General features: G+C 41.2%; 1 protein-coding gene across 2 annotated transcripts in view; it reads right to left on the bottom strand.

Moving 5' to 3' along the window:
- Positions 1 to 15,955, bottom strand: part of fstl5 (follistatin-like 5) — a 148,790-nt gene that overhangs the window by 102,520 nt on the left and 30,315 nt on the right. The window contains exon 3 of one of the 2 annotated variants that reach the window (XM_062393101.1): positions 15,785 to 15,818. In XM_062393101.1, the coding sequence (XP_062249085.1) occupies positions 15,785 to 15,818 (34 nt within the window). The remainder of the gene's footprint in view (positions 1 to 15,784; positions 15,819 to 15,955) is intronic. The other variant, XM_062393102.1, reaches the window with a different exon arrangement.

Below are 15,955 nucleotides of genomic sequence, written 5' to 3'. Positions count from 1 at the left end.
AAATGTTGCCGGCGCAGTTTCCTCCCGAGCAAACAAGCCAATGCAAACCATTCGCACTGCATTTACTTAAGATAAGTGTCCAACTGATATGCAAATCTCATGGAGATATAGAAACATTATTCCACTGAGGTGCACACAGATCTGCATCCACAAACTTTACTCTCCCGCTGCACACACTGGTTCACCACTGACCAATAAATATTGACTAGGGAGGGAGCAGCGCTTCGTGGCATTAATTACGATCTATGATGCATTTGGCTTCGAGCTCCACGGTCTCCTGATATATAAACTCAGTCGAAAAGCAAGATGAACGGCCATTGTGCTCAGCCTAAACAGATGGTTATGGCCAATGTGTTCCAGCAAGGGAATCGCTCCTGTGGTCGAATAGATAACACACTAAAGAGTCAGCAGCCGCCGCTGTCGTCTCCGTTTGAAAACACACACACACACAAAAGTTTCTCCAGAGCTGTGTCTAATCATAGCATCATTTAAAAGCCACATAATTGCAGGTTTTTGTTTTTTTCTTTCAAATGTGTAGAAGATCCATTTCAAATCCTCCTCGACACCATTAAGAATATCTGTATTATTGAATCCGCACTCATTTCTCATTTGACAGCCACGTGGCTTTCAATTAAAATGTCTTCATGGATTTCTAGCAGCTGGACGTCGTGGTAAACAAGCCGACTTAAAGCGGTTAGCCTCGTTCACATCCAGAACATCCCCCCCCCGCGCAGGCCCGGCGCATTATCCCCCTGCCATCACGGAGGATTTAGACGAGATACAAGTGTGGGACACTGTGACCCGATTGGAGCCAGTCAATTTGCTAGTTTATTAATTCCCTGCGGTTCCCTGGCATAATGATTATTCAGTGAATTTGTGTCGCCCAGCCAGGACTCCTCTGCCACCAGCAGGGTCAGCGAAGGGCGCAGTCATTTGTCATCAGCGTGCACGTCCAACCGTCTGGTCATCAGCTGACATCGGGGACAAATGAGGAATTGTGCACGGCCTTTCATTCATCGATGACCTATTACGTTTTCAGAGCGTGGAGAGAAAAACATGATGTGCTGTGTGAACCCGAGGGCTGTTTCTGAGAGTTTGGGATTGTAAGGATGCATTTAACACACCTTCAAGGACAATAGATCATGGTGAGGGTGGATGATTCAGTGTCTTGCTCAAGGACACTGCAGCAGCGGCAGCAGAAGCAGCAGATGCTTGTTGTTGAGGCAGATGGTGGGTTTGTTTATACCGTGCATCTGAGTTGATCAACAGATATGACAAAACTATGGTATATAACCATTTGATATTTTGGAAACTCTGTTATAGTAGTTCTCCTTTGCACAAAAGAAAAACAGTAAAACAAGGAAACCAAAAGGACGATGCAGCAGAATCCGGCTGAAGGAACACTATCATATTTTAAAATCTTAACAGCAAAGCAGCAGAGGTGGAGCGTCATCGTCCGCTTGTTGCAATGAGGACACTGAATATGTCTCAGTTGGAAATCACTTCATTTGCTGAGATTCAGGTAGAGAGGGTCGTTCAATAACCTGATGGCGGTGGTGCTTATTGCAATGATTGCAAATTACAGGTTCATGTGTGATGTTTTGATATGACTGACAGATCTATGCTATACTTGAAGAGTAGAAATTAGCTTTGGTTATTTATTTGTCGAGAGGAAATTGCATAACTCTCTGCACCCAACACACCTACAAGTTCACTGCTATGACAATAAACCTGAAGCCAAAAGCTTCACTCAGAATTCTGAGGTTTCATGAGAAGGTTTCAAATGTTTTTTTGAGTTCTGATCCTGGAGCTAATTTATTACAGATGGACAATATCCCTGCAGTGTTTGCTGAGGGGATAGTTCAGAATCAGAATCAGAATCAGATTTTTTTTTTATTGCCATCTATATTTGCACATACAGGAAATTGCCTTGGTGTGGTTGGTGCACTTTACAAACAACAAATTAAAAACAACAATAGCGAACAATATAACAATATAAAAAAACAACAATATTTACAGTTAAAGAGTTACGTGCGGTTTTAAGGTGCAGAGATTGCTAATAGTGCCAGTAATATAGAGTTATAAATTATGTGCAAGGGTGGATGGGGGGGGGGGGGGGGGGGCAGCAGAGTCAGTGTGAATGTAGAAAATTCTTATTTTATATTATAAAAATCTGCAAGAACTCCCAGTGTGAATAGATTTAAAATCTTCAGTCTGAGCATGTAGGCAACACAAAGGTTCAGACATATGTGAGTCCAGTGTGCATCATTTGAAGGGCATCACCCCTTTATGCATGCATAATGAGGAGCACACCATGTGAAGGGATAACTGAAGGCCGACATTATCAGATTGTCACTGCAGATGGATCAAAGCCTCACAAATATCGCAGCTCGATGAGAAACACAAAACGGCCATAATGGAAACTGCCCTTCACCAAATGTGTAACAACCTGTTCTCTTTGTAGAACCATTCCAAGCTGCCTCGACTTCTCTGCCGCTCGAGCTGAATCTAAATACTCACAACCACTTAACCAATATGCCCCAATATTCTGAAGGATGTTTACTCTGATCCTCAACAAGTTCTCTATTTCCTTTCTCTGGCAACAGAGAATGTTCTTTCGGTGCCCATCTGATGTTTTCCATTACAGCTTCACAGAGTCCTGGGGGGGGGGGCGAACCAAGAGTGGTAAACAACAGTCGGAGGCACTGAGCTGCCTCCATGCAGCGAGTTAAGCTGGCCCACAAGGCCCCGTGAAGGGGAACGAGGGGGGTGCAAGTCACAATAAACAAATACTGAAACAATACAAAAACTTCTGCATGGCACATAAACAATGTCACGATCCCTCTCCAAGCTGACACGACGCTGGATATGATTTTTTGAAAGTACAGAGGTGCACAGGGCTGTGAGGAGAGAAGAAGAAATACGTTTAAAGTTGAATGCACTCATGGCTAAAGGTCTGAAATCATGAAATCTGCCTTTAGCCAGGGTTTTCTCTAACATTCGCTAAATTACACCGTGACCGTTAGGATGCGTCGGAAACACTGAGCCCCTGAATGTCCCCGATTTATTGACAGTGAATTATTTGTGACATATTTATGGAGAGAGAAATTTAACGGCCAGTTCATTTCCACCCAGCTTGAGTTATTGGTTTGCACAGTTTTCCAGATTTCATTTCAGATTTGCAATAAGGGAATAACAATTGTTTTTTACGCTTTTTTTTCCATTTCATTTCATGTAACAACGATTGGACGGTGTTTTGAATATGCAGGCAACCCTGAAACATGACATGTGAGGTTATAAATATAAATCAAAGCAATGTCTCTACTACACAATATCCAGCTGGTAGAAATAGAACCTTGATGTATTCAGTAATGAAAAATTATAATTTAGTTTTGTTTGGCTCTGTGTAGCTATCCTTGGGCCATCAATTTCAAATTCATGCCCAAAAAGCTGCTGCACCAGAGGATACACTCTATAAGGGAAATAAAGCTTCAAGCTATTTCACAACTTCTGTTTAACTTCTCTTCTCAAGGTTTTTACTCAAAATCCACAGCTCCCAACACAAACACCCCCTGTGTCCAATGGAAGGTTTGCCCAGATTTAACCTGTTCCCTGTGTACAAGTGCAAATGTGCATAATCATTTCTGCACACTCAGCTGTCAAATCAGAGAAGCTCCCGCATTCTGAAATTCTGAGATATATGCAGCGAATTCTCCTGAAGTACCCTCGGCAAAGATCCTTGGCAAATTTCAGAAGATGCAGCAACTAGCGGCGTTGTTATCTTCGGCTTTACGCATGTCAATTCAATCTGCTCTACCTGTCTGCCTCCCAGGTGCAGCGTGTGTCCATCACCTGCTGAAATGCACTCCCTCTCTCCTCCCCCCCCCATCATGTGCTAATTTGCAGCACTGTGTCAACACTTGCACTCCTGGTGGCATAAACAGCTCGTGAACATTTTATGAGAAGCTATTTGAGGCGCAGGGCGAACCCACTATGTATGAAACATTGATGACTTCCCTTCCACCTCGATGGGTGTGTTATCGTCTGTGCTCTGAGATGCAAAGCACAAGTAACATCTGTTGTGAGGCCATTTTTCAAATTTTGTAATTTCACAAAAAATCGATCACAATTTGTGCAGTAGACCAATGGAAGTAGAGAATACAGAGCCAGTTTCCTGCTGTTGCACGGCCGAATTCTGTCTTTGTAATTAATGTGGCCTTGTTCTTTTCTTTTGCTGGTTTTGTTTTGTTTAATGAATTCAATCAAGTCCAACCCCGTGTGAACAGAGGATAAGTCCTTGGTGTCATTAATAAAGAGGACGGCCTTCTCCTTTTTAATGAAAGCTGAGCTCTGCAACCTGCTGATGTGAAACCCTCCTTGCTTTGCTCTGGTTCTCCGCTTTCTAACTATATTATAAAGAAAAAACATTTGATGAAGAGAAAGTGTTGGTTTTATCAAATCAGGCATTTAAACCTGACACGAGGTGACTGAACTGCACTTCGCTCTGGCAAGATGCAGCCAAAGAAAAATCTGAAGGTTTTAGAATAAGAAATACAGGAAGAGACAATTTGTTACACTTACAATACAGGAGATTTGTTAGTGCAGGTATAGGAGGCATACATGCAATGGAGGGGTTGTTTACCACAACACATTCATCTTGTGGTGCTCGACAAACACAACTGACACTAACACACTGGGCTGGGTGTTTGTGGAATCTAACACGGCACCCAAATCAAGTCATGGTCAATTTATTCATAATATGCCGACTGACACTTTCATCACAAACCACTCTGCAGACTACAACAGATGTAAATACAAATTAAACTGTATATATATATACAGATATATATACAAATTAAACTGTATATATATATATATATATATATATACAGTTTAATTTGTATTTAAACAATATATATATAAACCGCACAGGGGGCATTCTGCAGCTCGTCCATAGTCCAAGATATTAATAGTCATATCAAGGCTGTTCCATAGAGTTTCTAGAAAAAGCGCACCTCACCGTGTTATTTTTGTTGTATCTTATTGTTGTACGGCTTTGAATCAGAGTGGATTAATTAGGCTTCTTTGACATTCATCCACAGGGAGACTCTTTAATGTAGGAGATAAAGCATTTATTTAAGAATGAAACATCAAATCTTTGTTTTCCCCCACAAGGTTTTTACATTTATGCAGAAAATAGGTTCTGTTATCTCTGTAAACACTTTGTTCTGGGACATAAATTACACCAATTAAACCTTTCAACTGCAATTTCTGATGTTCTAAAATGTTATTTTTGTATTTGCACTAATTGCATGTGTGTTTCAAACAGGGTGGAAAAAAAAAATAATGATTTACAGAGATCATCCGGTTGAGCAGTTCGTTTACCTACATTCCTCCACTGTAAACCCACTGAGACAAACCAGTAACATCCAGTTTGAGTTTATACAAAAACATGTCATCACCTCACGAGATTATCAAGACAACCAAGTGGAACAAGATCAATAGACCCTGGAGCCATCGGACGTACACAATCACAAAATCTAAAACACCATAAAAAGCATCCTCCTGCCAACATAACATGTTTGATTCTATAAGTCATTACCCCCCCCCCCACCCATGGCAGCTACTACACCACCAACTGTTTCTGTTGCTGCCTAAATGTCATTTGAATCATAAAACAATGACACATGGATCATTTCAGAAGACAGTTGCTCACATTCAACCTTTTCCTTCGTTATTTTTGCATGATATGAATTATTTAGAGAATCTCCGGGCGTCATGCTGTTGAGTTCATATTTTTTAGCCAGTGTTCAACGTCACTTGCAGGTGTTCAGGCTCAGGCGACGCTGGTTTAGTCAATTCGTGGAAAAGTAAAGGTGTTACAGTAAATGAACCTAAATCAAATTTGATGATTCAATTATAATTTGTAAAAAATTAAATATTGGCTGTTTCCATCCTTTTAAATGTGAGGATTTGATGATTTTCTTTTGCTGTGCATGATAATAAACTGAATGTTCGTGTGTATGTCGAACAAAAACATATTTTTCAAAAACAACTTGCTCAAGCACTTCTCACCTTTGGTAATGAAACGTATGGTTTGAGAAGACCATTACTCCTCCCTCGTATCAAACTCTGCTGTAACCCGACATGTAAAAATAAGTCTTGGAGCCCAGAGCCCCCCCCCCCTCGCTCTAGGAGACAGAAGGCGGCTGGGACGCCTGTTAATGGGATAAAATCGACACTGCATATCCATCACTCTAATGTGCACCTGCATTTTATTGAGTTACTATTCTTGTTACTCTCTCCTTTTAGATTTTGCAATACACAGCCATAAAGACCCTGAACTCCACACCTGTGCATAAACGTCAGAGCAGAAGATTCAATATTTATATTCATTCACATTTTACAAGGCATTTAAAGAGGTTAGGTGACTTACTATGAAATGCACGGGATGGACAATGCATCAATGTGACACACTTTAATCCTTATAAAAGAAAACAACACAAGAGTTTATTCCATTTCAGCAACAAGACACCCCAGTGTTTGCATGTGTGTGTGTGTGTGTCTGTGTGCATGTGTGTGTGTGTGTGTCTGTGTGCATGTGTGTGTGCTAGTCCTTGGCTGAGTGCATGTGCTGCAGAGTGGATAGGAGAGCACCTGGCAGCCACTTGGCAACTTTCCGTCCCATTTCATTCCCACGCCTAATGACTGGACGTGAGCCTGGCTCCTCTCTCACCCAGTCCACATCGGGATGCAGCACTGAGAGCATTTCCACCAACGAGCCCATTTATCAGAGACTGCTGACTAATTGTAAGCGCCCCGCGCTTCTCCCATTACTACACCACATTACAGTGGGCTGTCTGGCTGGGGAGGCAAACGGCAGATATTAAGCAGTGTCTTGTTCTATGTTGGATATTTGGGGTTTGCTTTCTTTGATTTTTACATGAGCTTGCATGTATTTGCTATCTGTACTATTCGTTTAAGCTTAAAATCCCATTGATAATAAGGTAACACAATGCTGGGAGTACATAGCTCCAGGTTTTGCTTTGGGGTGAAACTCATATCGAGCTGCTGCAGGGTAGCAGATAGGATTCCATTTATCTCTTGAACAAATGCACAGCTGTGTTGTCGAGAGGCTGAGTTACTGTGGAATACTCTCCAAAGGTAATTCAAGCAAATACCTTGTTTGTATAAACAATGAATATATTTAGTTCAATTGGTTTGAAATGTCACAGAGCCATTTAAAGTAATTAGCATTCGATGATAATTGCAAAACATTAAAATCTCCTCAAAGAAACAGTTATTGTGATTATGAGGGATTCAATGGTTTAAAGGGTCAACAAATAAGATTATCACAGAGGAGAATGAACAGAGAAAAGGGCAGAGGTTCATTATTTTACGATCGTATTGGGTTTTATACACACCTGGTCGTTCCTTTTCTTTTTGCAAATGTGTTACTGTCAAAACATTTATTTAGAATATAAGATCAATTCATGTTTATTCAAGCTTTTTGGGCCGAGCAATCAAATAGCAAAAAGTAAATTTTTATCTATTTCAAAGACAGTTATGTTTTAAAATGTGATTGTTTGTTAGCAGTATGATGAAAATAACTACTAAACTTTAAACTTGGTGGAAGAAGAACTTATGGGAGAACCAATTAACTAATGGAACAGATTCGATTAAGGGGGCAGAGTGAGGAAGTTTTAAATTTTCTTTAACATTGTGGGATAAGCCGTTATTTGACATTTTTGTGTAAGCATTTTTAGGTGTGATCTTTATTTAGTATGGCCACAAATTTTGCTTTCTATTACATCAGAGCATGTGTATCTAGCTTGTATTTAATATGAACAGATTCTAAGTATCTGGACTCAGTACATGTAATTGCAATGGACTGTTAAAGTGACCGATCAGTCTTGACGGATGTACATGTAAGCGCTCTCTGTGTGTCACTTTTAAAAAGACGCTCAATTCTTGTCATTTTAGCTGTCATTGAAATGGCAGCAGGAGTAAATGATTTATTGGATATATCTTTTTGTTAAAGGCACTGAAATTGTTGCCAAGTTGAAAGGTTGTGGGATCAAGGCTCTTGTCAGAGGGCCTTCTGAGGGTTATGCTGTTTAAACTCCACAGGAGCCTTTTTTAAAGGTGCAAAAGAAAAACATGTAGTGCCACAAAACAGGAAGATTTTTTTCCAACCACATGTGGAAAGATCTAAGCTCACATTACTTTTGCTCGAATAATAAAAACAATAGCAAGATATTCGGTCTATGATGAAACCCACAAAGGAACCGTCTGAGACTTCAGCTCTTGAAGGAAAAGAAGAAAACACAACTTGCAGTTTTACCCCCAAACCGCCGTGATAAGCTGAACCCCCTGCTGAGAGCGAGACTGTACCCGGCAACCAAAGTGTTCTGTCTGTCAAACTGACATTTTATATCTCTGTGTATTCCACCAGTGATACTAACAGTCCAATAACAAAGACCTTTAAAAGACAAATCAATAATCTGAGTAGGTTACAGAGAGCTCTTCATTCATTTGCTCTATTCATGCTTCCTAAATTAATTTGGTGCATTCATGCTTCCTAAATTCTGCTCTATTGCTGCCTTGGGTATTGAAGCTGTTGTCACTGCTGTGAAACTATTTATGTCAAGATCCTGGGGAAAGCTGGATAAGAATCTTTAAGAATATTCATATGTTCGATGAAGTTATGAACCAGGGAATGGACTAATGTGAAAGGGTTGACTTGCTCTCTCGTGGAGTTACTCGGTGTTTGTCCACTGAAGTGGTCCTGTCATTCAGATAAAAGCTACATTAAAGTTAATCTCGGTCGAGAGCGGGGAACCGTCCTTCAAGATAATGTTCCTGCCTGTGATTACTGCTTTAACCTTCAGATGGAGGAAGACTCCACCGCCGCTGCCAAGCTTTTATCACTATCCACTGTAAGTACCACCGGTTCATGAAGATCACTGGGAATTATTGATGAATCTCAATTAGATTTGTCTCACCTCATTTCATACGACATATTTTGGATGAGGTTTGCCAAAAAATGATGGGCATCAACATCCTGGGAGTCGTTTATACGCTGAGGATGAGTTTTGACGGTAATATTGTTGATCTTGCTAAGTGTGCAGCGCGTTATGCTTCCTCTGGCACAGCTGATGGTCGCCGTGACACCTATCAAACACTTTTCTGCCCTTGCGTGTGTTATTATTTTCAAATAAGCAGTTTAACGTTCTTTGCAAGTTCATTAAGCAGTTCAAAGACCTGGAAATGAATTGCATGCCATAACAGTATAGTGCTGTACGCCTCGTAAATGTTACTCTTACGGCCGTCCGTCAATGTTTATGAGCTTAAATAACCCCCGCCCCCTCCCCCCTCCCCCCGCCCTTTCTAGAAACTTGAGGCTCGTTCGGTTTTCAAAGAAATCCGATGTGACAAGTTCACCAAAATCTGTCTTCCATTAATTTTCACAGGAGCAGTTGAAAAACTTCTGGAGTAGGAGCATTAGTGAGATGCTAAAAATGGGTTTTCTCTTAAAAAAAAAACTTGAAACCAGAAGGAGCGAAGCTTTCAAAATGCTAACTCGCCGTTTAAAAGTGCGTATCCAGGGGTGAGAGCAGCTCATTTAATCTGCGTTGAAAGATTCATTATTTGAAGAATAATTTCTCACAGATAATGGCTCATTAGGAGTCCTCGCCCAGGCAGGAAGCATCTCGGCAGTTCAAATTATTGCTCATGTGATTTGGGCTCCTGCTGGTTCATGTTCTAGCCGTGTAATTAGGAGCTGACTCACCTGGGAGACGGGTCAGAGTAGTTAATGAGCAGGTGGAGACGGCAGTTTATCACCATTTTCAAAAATCAAACTAACTTAGTATACGCAGAGATATCTTTGAGGGTTTTGCAAATTGAGATCCCTTGTGATCACGGTTAGTTATTATTTATTATAAAATGAGAAAAATGAATCTAATATGTAGAGATATGTTGAGAACACACTGGTGAAGCCTATATGACAACATTAAGTTGTAGCAGAAAGTTTCATCATTGAACCAACATGCAAGACAACAGGGTCCTGCAGTGGAAAAAAAATCTATATTGAATTGAGCCGTGATTAAACATTATTGATAGCATCTGTTCCTCTTCGTGTTGAAATATTTCACAGTGAGAAAGGTTTACACGTTTAACTGTAGCAGGAGGGAAAAGGCCAAAGCAACGTTTATGTCATTGTAAATGTCATAAATAATTATTGACCTATTATAAAAGAAAAGCTGAAATCATCAGGACGGTTGTATAATCACAGTGTTGGTGGCTTGAGGTTAACAACTGGAATGGCAACATAACAGCAGGGTCATTACAGGCGTTTGAATACATGGAATTACTCAGTACTTATACATGGAGAGCAATTTTTCAACTATTCACCTCCGTCTGAATAAGACATTGTTTTCATTATGATGTTAACATGAGCTGCTGGTATAATATCCCATTGATACTAGTGTGATTATGACATCAAGCAGTTTGCAACTACCATATGTCAATGTCATCAAATTCTGTTTTAAGAGTTTTAGAGTTTACATTTATCTATAAAGCAGCTGAGTTCAGAATACTTCACGTCTGAATATATAGTTATTCGGATTGATTTCATCAGAAAATACTAATTACATAACAGTGTTTTATTCAATTTGTCAATCCAACTTTTGACAAAGGTCAAATCTAACTATGCTCTTGAATATATTTTATTTTATCACAGGTGACAGTAAGAAGCAGTCTGAACCAACACGCGTCCTTGTTATGGACAATAGAGCAGTTTCAGATTCTCGTGATATATTAGCTTGTGCCAGAGGCATTTTCAAGACCTGCTTAGTGAATGATTTACCTAAGAAGAGAACTGACGACTAAGACGTGGACAAACCAAGTCATGTTAATCTTTCCGTGCACGTGTTTTGGACACAGACCTCAGGTCAGATAACTTCAAATATTTCGAAACAACAGTTAAGAGCAGAAAGTGAGAACCAAGAATAAAGATCCGTAAATGCAAGCTTCTTAGTGCAGCGTGACCGTGAAAGGTAGAGCTGGTTCTCTCCCTCAAGGAGGTGAAGAGTTCTACCATACAGTATTTAGGCCAGACACAAGTGTCCTCTTATGGCTTATTAGGTCAAGGACTATAAGTGGCCTGTAAAGCTCATCAGACAGTCCTGTGGGATTTCAAAGGAAAATCCAACAGGTCTATTTTCTTTTAAACTCCTCATCTGAGCCTGTCAGTGTTGCTCACAGGCAGATGGTGCAGTGCGGTCCCACAGCCCTGTGTTTAAAAACTATGACTGCACACCATCTAACTTGATTAAGACCCACTGTATGAAGGATTGCAAATTAAAATGTGGCCAAACAGTGAAAGGATATACGGAACAGCAGGGAGTCTTCCAGTAATCCTTTCTGAGAGGAGAGCGGCGCTACCCAGTGCCCAGCGCTCCTGAGTACAGCCGTGACGAGTTATTAAAAGTGTAACCTGAGCCCAGGGGGTGGTGTGTAATTTTAGAATTAATATACAATTTAGAGCTTGGTGTTTGCAGCCTCTGAATTATTCAAATGTGCGGCTGCGATAGGCTTAGGTCTGGTTGGGCGAGGGCGGCTCCGATGCATACAAATGAATATATTATGTCAGCATATGAGAGAAGGGGAGATGACATAGATCAGGGAAACGTAAACACGGGAGCCAATCAACAAAACAAGATGCCTGTTCTTTTGCAGAGTTTAACCTGAAAGTTCGAACCATATGGAAATAGACTTGGAGTTTGAATTGTATTAAGGTTTGTGTCTGTGGGGAAATCTTTCTTTAGTGGCCGTATTTGCATGTACAAAATACACCTACACTTGTTAACCCCTTGTCCTCCAGATTGATTTAAAACATTGGCTGTGTTCTATGTTCAATTTAATCTGGTTCATGCAGCTTTGCAGGTCCACTTAAAATAATAAACAAAGGCATAGAACTGGCCTTTTCTGTGGTATATGGTGCATGGTTTATGCTGGAAGTAGCCTTTTGAAGATGCCCATTGTGGGATACATGTGCTAACAAAGAATATGCAGACGCACAACCATCGCTGATTTGACTCAATAGGCCATCACACCACTAACACCACCCTGAACTGTTGACTCAAGTCCTGTTGGCTTCATGGTTTCATGCTGTTGACACCAACCTCTGACCCACACATCTGCTGCCTCACTAGAAATCCACATTCATCAGACCTGGCTGTGTTGGCAAGGCTGTCCAGTGTTGGAGAGCCTGTGCCGACTGCAGTCTCTGATTTATATTACACATAGTTATGGTTATTGGAGTTACTGTAGAGTTTCCTTCTCCTCTGACCTCCTCTGTCCTCTCTGTATGATATAAATACATTTTGTTATTTTATGCACGACTCTGAGTGAACTCTAAAGAAATGATTGTGCATTAAAACCGCAGGAGATCCGCATTTTTGTGTATTTCTCAAACCAATACCAATCTAGCACGAACAACCAGCCCTCATAACCCATCATCTGCATGTTATTCACCGCACTGATGCCACACGATTGGCTGGTCGGATCACTTCATGAATATTCAGGCCAACCTGCGACAGCAATGTGAACACAAACACATCATTTCCTGGACTCATGAAGTTAGTCCGCCCTTGGCACCGTCCACTGGACAGATGTGACCCGACAAACCTGATCAACGCCTGAGCAAAGGAGACAATCATGAGCTTCACCAGATATATTAAATCTGCCTTGTTTTCATAATCTCAACCACATCTGTGAAGATTCATCCGTCAACAAATTGATTGGACAATATTTAGAACTCCAGCCCTAAATTGACATTGGTTTTTGGTGAAGAACCATATTCGTTAGCTGTCTGTTTCTTTGATATTGTTTGCAGTTACGGCCAAGGAATCTATATATAGTTTTGTGGTATAAGTGAAATATAATTTTTCAGTACTAAACCAGATTTGTAAACACCGACATAACAGCACTTGTATTGTCTCTCGACGGTGCCTCCGATGAGCCCGACTCATCCCTCACGCCGCCACTGACACTTTTTTACACTTAATGAGTATCGCAAGATTGTCTCAAAAAGTTCCATTAGATATTTCACACGGCTAAATCAGGCTATTTATTCCGTTAAATTGCATTTCACCGGGAGCCCGAGGTCTCTCGCCGCAGCCGGCATAACAAGCTCCGCCGGCGTGACACCCGCTCGTTCTGGGACTCCAATTACAGAGCATCCCGGAAAGCGGCTGGCATTTGTCTGTCTTTGTCTCCTCCGTGCTGACATTCCGTTCCAGTTTATAGGCCCGCTGCATTCCTCCAACCCCCCCCCCCCCCCCCCAATCTGTAATTATTTGTTGTTTTCTCATCCATGCTTAATGTAGTAATATAATATCCCCTCCATCCATTTCTGAAATTGCTCACCTCGCTCAGGTTAACACATTAGGTGGAGACGGGGGGGGCCGGTCCATCATAACAGTCTCAGACAATTGAACGCTGACGGGGGGGCAAGTGAGTGTAAGTGCCGGCTATCACCTGGGTTAGATTTTGAGGGAGCAAGGAATGTTTAAAATATCAGATAGGAACTTATACCTCTAGATTATGGACGTGTTGGAGGCTCCATTACAAATCCACGCTGCAGTTTTATCCCCACTCGTTCACCTCCAGGACTTCTTTTTGCAACTTTTCATGAATGTGAACTGCCCCGCTGTCTCCCTGTCCAGCCCCTCCTCTTGTTTCTCCAGCCGTCCATTCAAAATGTAGCTCGTGACGTAGCTTGTAAAATTGAAGTTTTAATCCCAAATTGGCCTCAGTTGTGTAATAATGAGAAGCCCCCTATGAATCGGCTGATGCTTGAATTATTTATGGTTTCCTCCACAGTTCGCTTGCCTTCTTGTTACTGGAGCTGTAAATGAGTTTGCTGAAAACTGGCCAAAGTGAGATCTCCCCCCTCGGCTTACAGAACATGGCGCATTAAAGTGAATCACAGCAGACAGCTGGGGCCGCCCTTTATGGTAATGCACCCTCTACAATTACTGCTTCGACCTTCTCAGCTGAAGAAAAATGGGTAGACGTCCATTTAGAGGCCCTTTCAAACACTTAGTGGCAGACACGTTGGGCAGCAGGGCCACCTCTTGCCTGACATTGACTCCGGCTTAGAGGAGACAGAGAAGGTATAAGAAAAGGTGACAGGTTGACAGATGAGATGCATCTGTCAAACAGTGAGAGGACCACGGCGCGTTAATGCAGCCGCACCAGCCTTCACCACGCTGCTGCAGGAAGTTGGTGGCGGATAATGGTGCAAACTACAGCTAAAGGTTATCTTTACTAAATATTCATATTGATTTACAATGTTATCAATTACTAAATTACCAGGCAGAGTGTATAAAGATAATACAATCTCATAGAAAATATCAATCGCAATGTTCCAGTGCCCAAAGTCACATTTCCATATAGTTTCAATTGTCAAAACTCATATCTGTTAAAAAATATCATGACACCCATTAAGAAAAGCCACCACTGAGTCTGGGAAATCAATTAGCTTGAGAACAAAAGCAATTTGAGACAATAACTGGTTAGTCAAAGTTACATTTAATAAATTGTTTAAGGGGGTTTTTGCAAGTGCAAAAATTATCTTGTCCAGATTCACAGATTTTCTTTCTTATTATTCTGTGACAGCAAATTAAATATGTGTTGATGTTGTACAAAAAAAAAACTAAAACATTGTAATATGTCAACTGAAAACGAGGAGACGATAGCTGGCAAATTGAAAAATAATGATCATGAAATTACCGGTTTCATGTCTAATGTAAATTCCACTCTCAATCAGAGCACTTCACTCTCACATTATGATGTCTGTTATTTCAGCAGAGTGATTCTCACTCAGCCTGAAAGCAGCTCGATGAACCCGACATTAAGAAACAATACGGTTGTTCAGTGGGGCACAGGATTTCTTCTTTTTTTCAAACCCATCAATCATAGATACCTGCTCGCCTAACCGAGATGTTTCACCCACCACGGATCACTGCCCAGAGTGAAGCTGTGTAGTTTTCTATTGCTAAAAATGGCAAGTATACAATAAGTGAGAATAGTTCTTGATAAAAAAAATAAGAATCTAGGGAAGTGGCTGTTTTAAACATGCCTGATTAGAATGGGCTGTTTTGTAATTGAGCCGCTGCAAGTGAAGACTGGACAAAGAGCTATTCCCCTGTTTAATCAAAGCTATGTGTTCCACAGGCAGACAGAGATTCTGGATTAGATAGATGATACTGATGTTTGCTTGTCCCACAACTACTCTACAAACAAAGCTTTATCTACATGCAGCAGTGGCTGGTGGATTCCAAAGTGAGAGACTTGCCCTGTTTCCTCCATCCAGCTTTTTAAAATGTGGAAAAAAAACTAACCAGCTGCCACCACAGCAAACGTTCTGCCCAGAGGAGACGGGTTGGCTGCCTGTGTTAAGATGTGATTATCAGGTGAGATATCCTTGTTAAACCTTATAAACTGGCTGCAGGGAAACACGAGGGTGCCGTTGCTCCAAATGAGTTTCCTGATGCAGAGCTTTACTTTGTTAACGGGGCTTTCTGGAGCTTTCCAATAAAAAAAGTTAAACTCTTGAATCTTTTAGACAACAGGTCAGTCCGGTCCGTTCTGCAGCAGACGAGCTTCAGTCAGGCTGTGGCCTCCATCGGACCACAACCCTGAACCCAACCTGCACGCTGCCTGTGCATTACATGTCAGGGAGGAATCGTAAAAGAGAGAAATGGAAACTCACCTTTTATCCTCAAGCTCTCGGGGATCCCATCCTGCTGGAACAAAGACAAAGACAAGACCACAATTATAATAAACTGCACGATCACAGCATCAACAACATGGCAGAAGGATGAAAGTGAAATCGTTGGTGCGTGCGTCATGGATTTTTTGAAGCATTCTTCGGACCACTTAA

Source organism: Platichthys flesus, chromosome 8 (genome assembly GCF_949316205.1).
Source record: "Platichthys flesus chromosome 8, fPlaFle2.1, whole genome shotgun sequence".
NCBI lineage: Eukaryota > Metazoa > Chordata > Actinopteri > Pleuronectiformes > Pleuronectidae > Platichthys > Platichthys flesus.
Note: the sequence above shows the minus strand (reverse complement) of the source record. Positions and strands in the feature narration are given on the sequence as shown.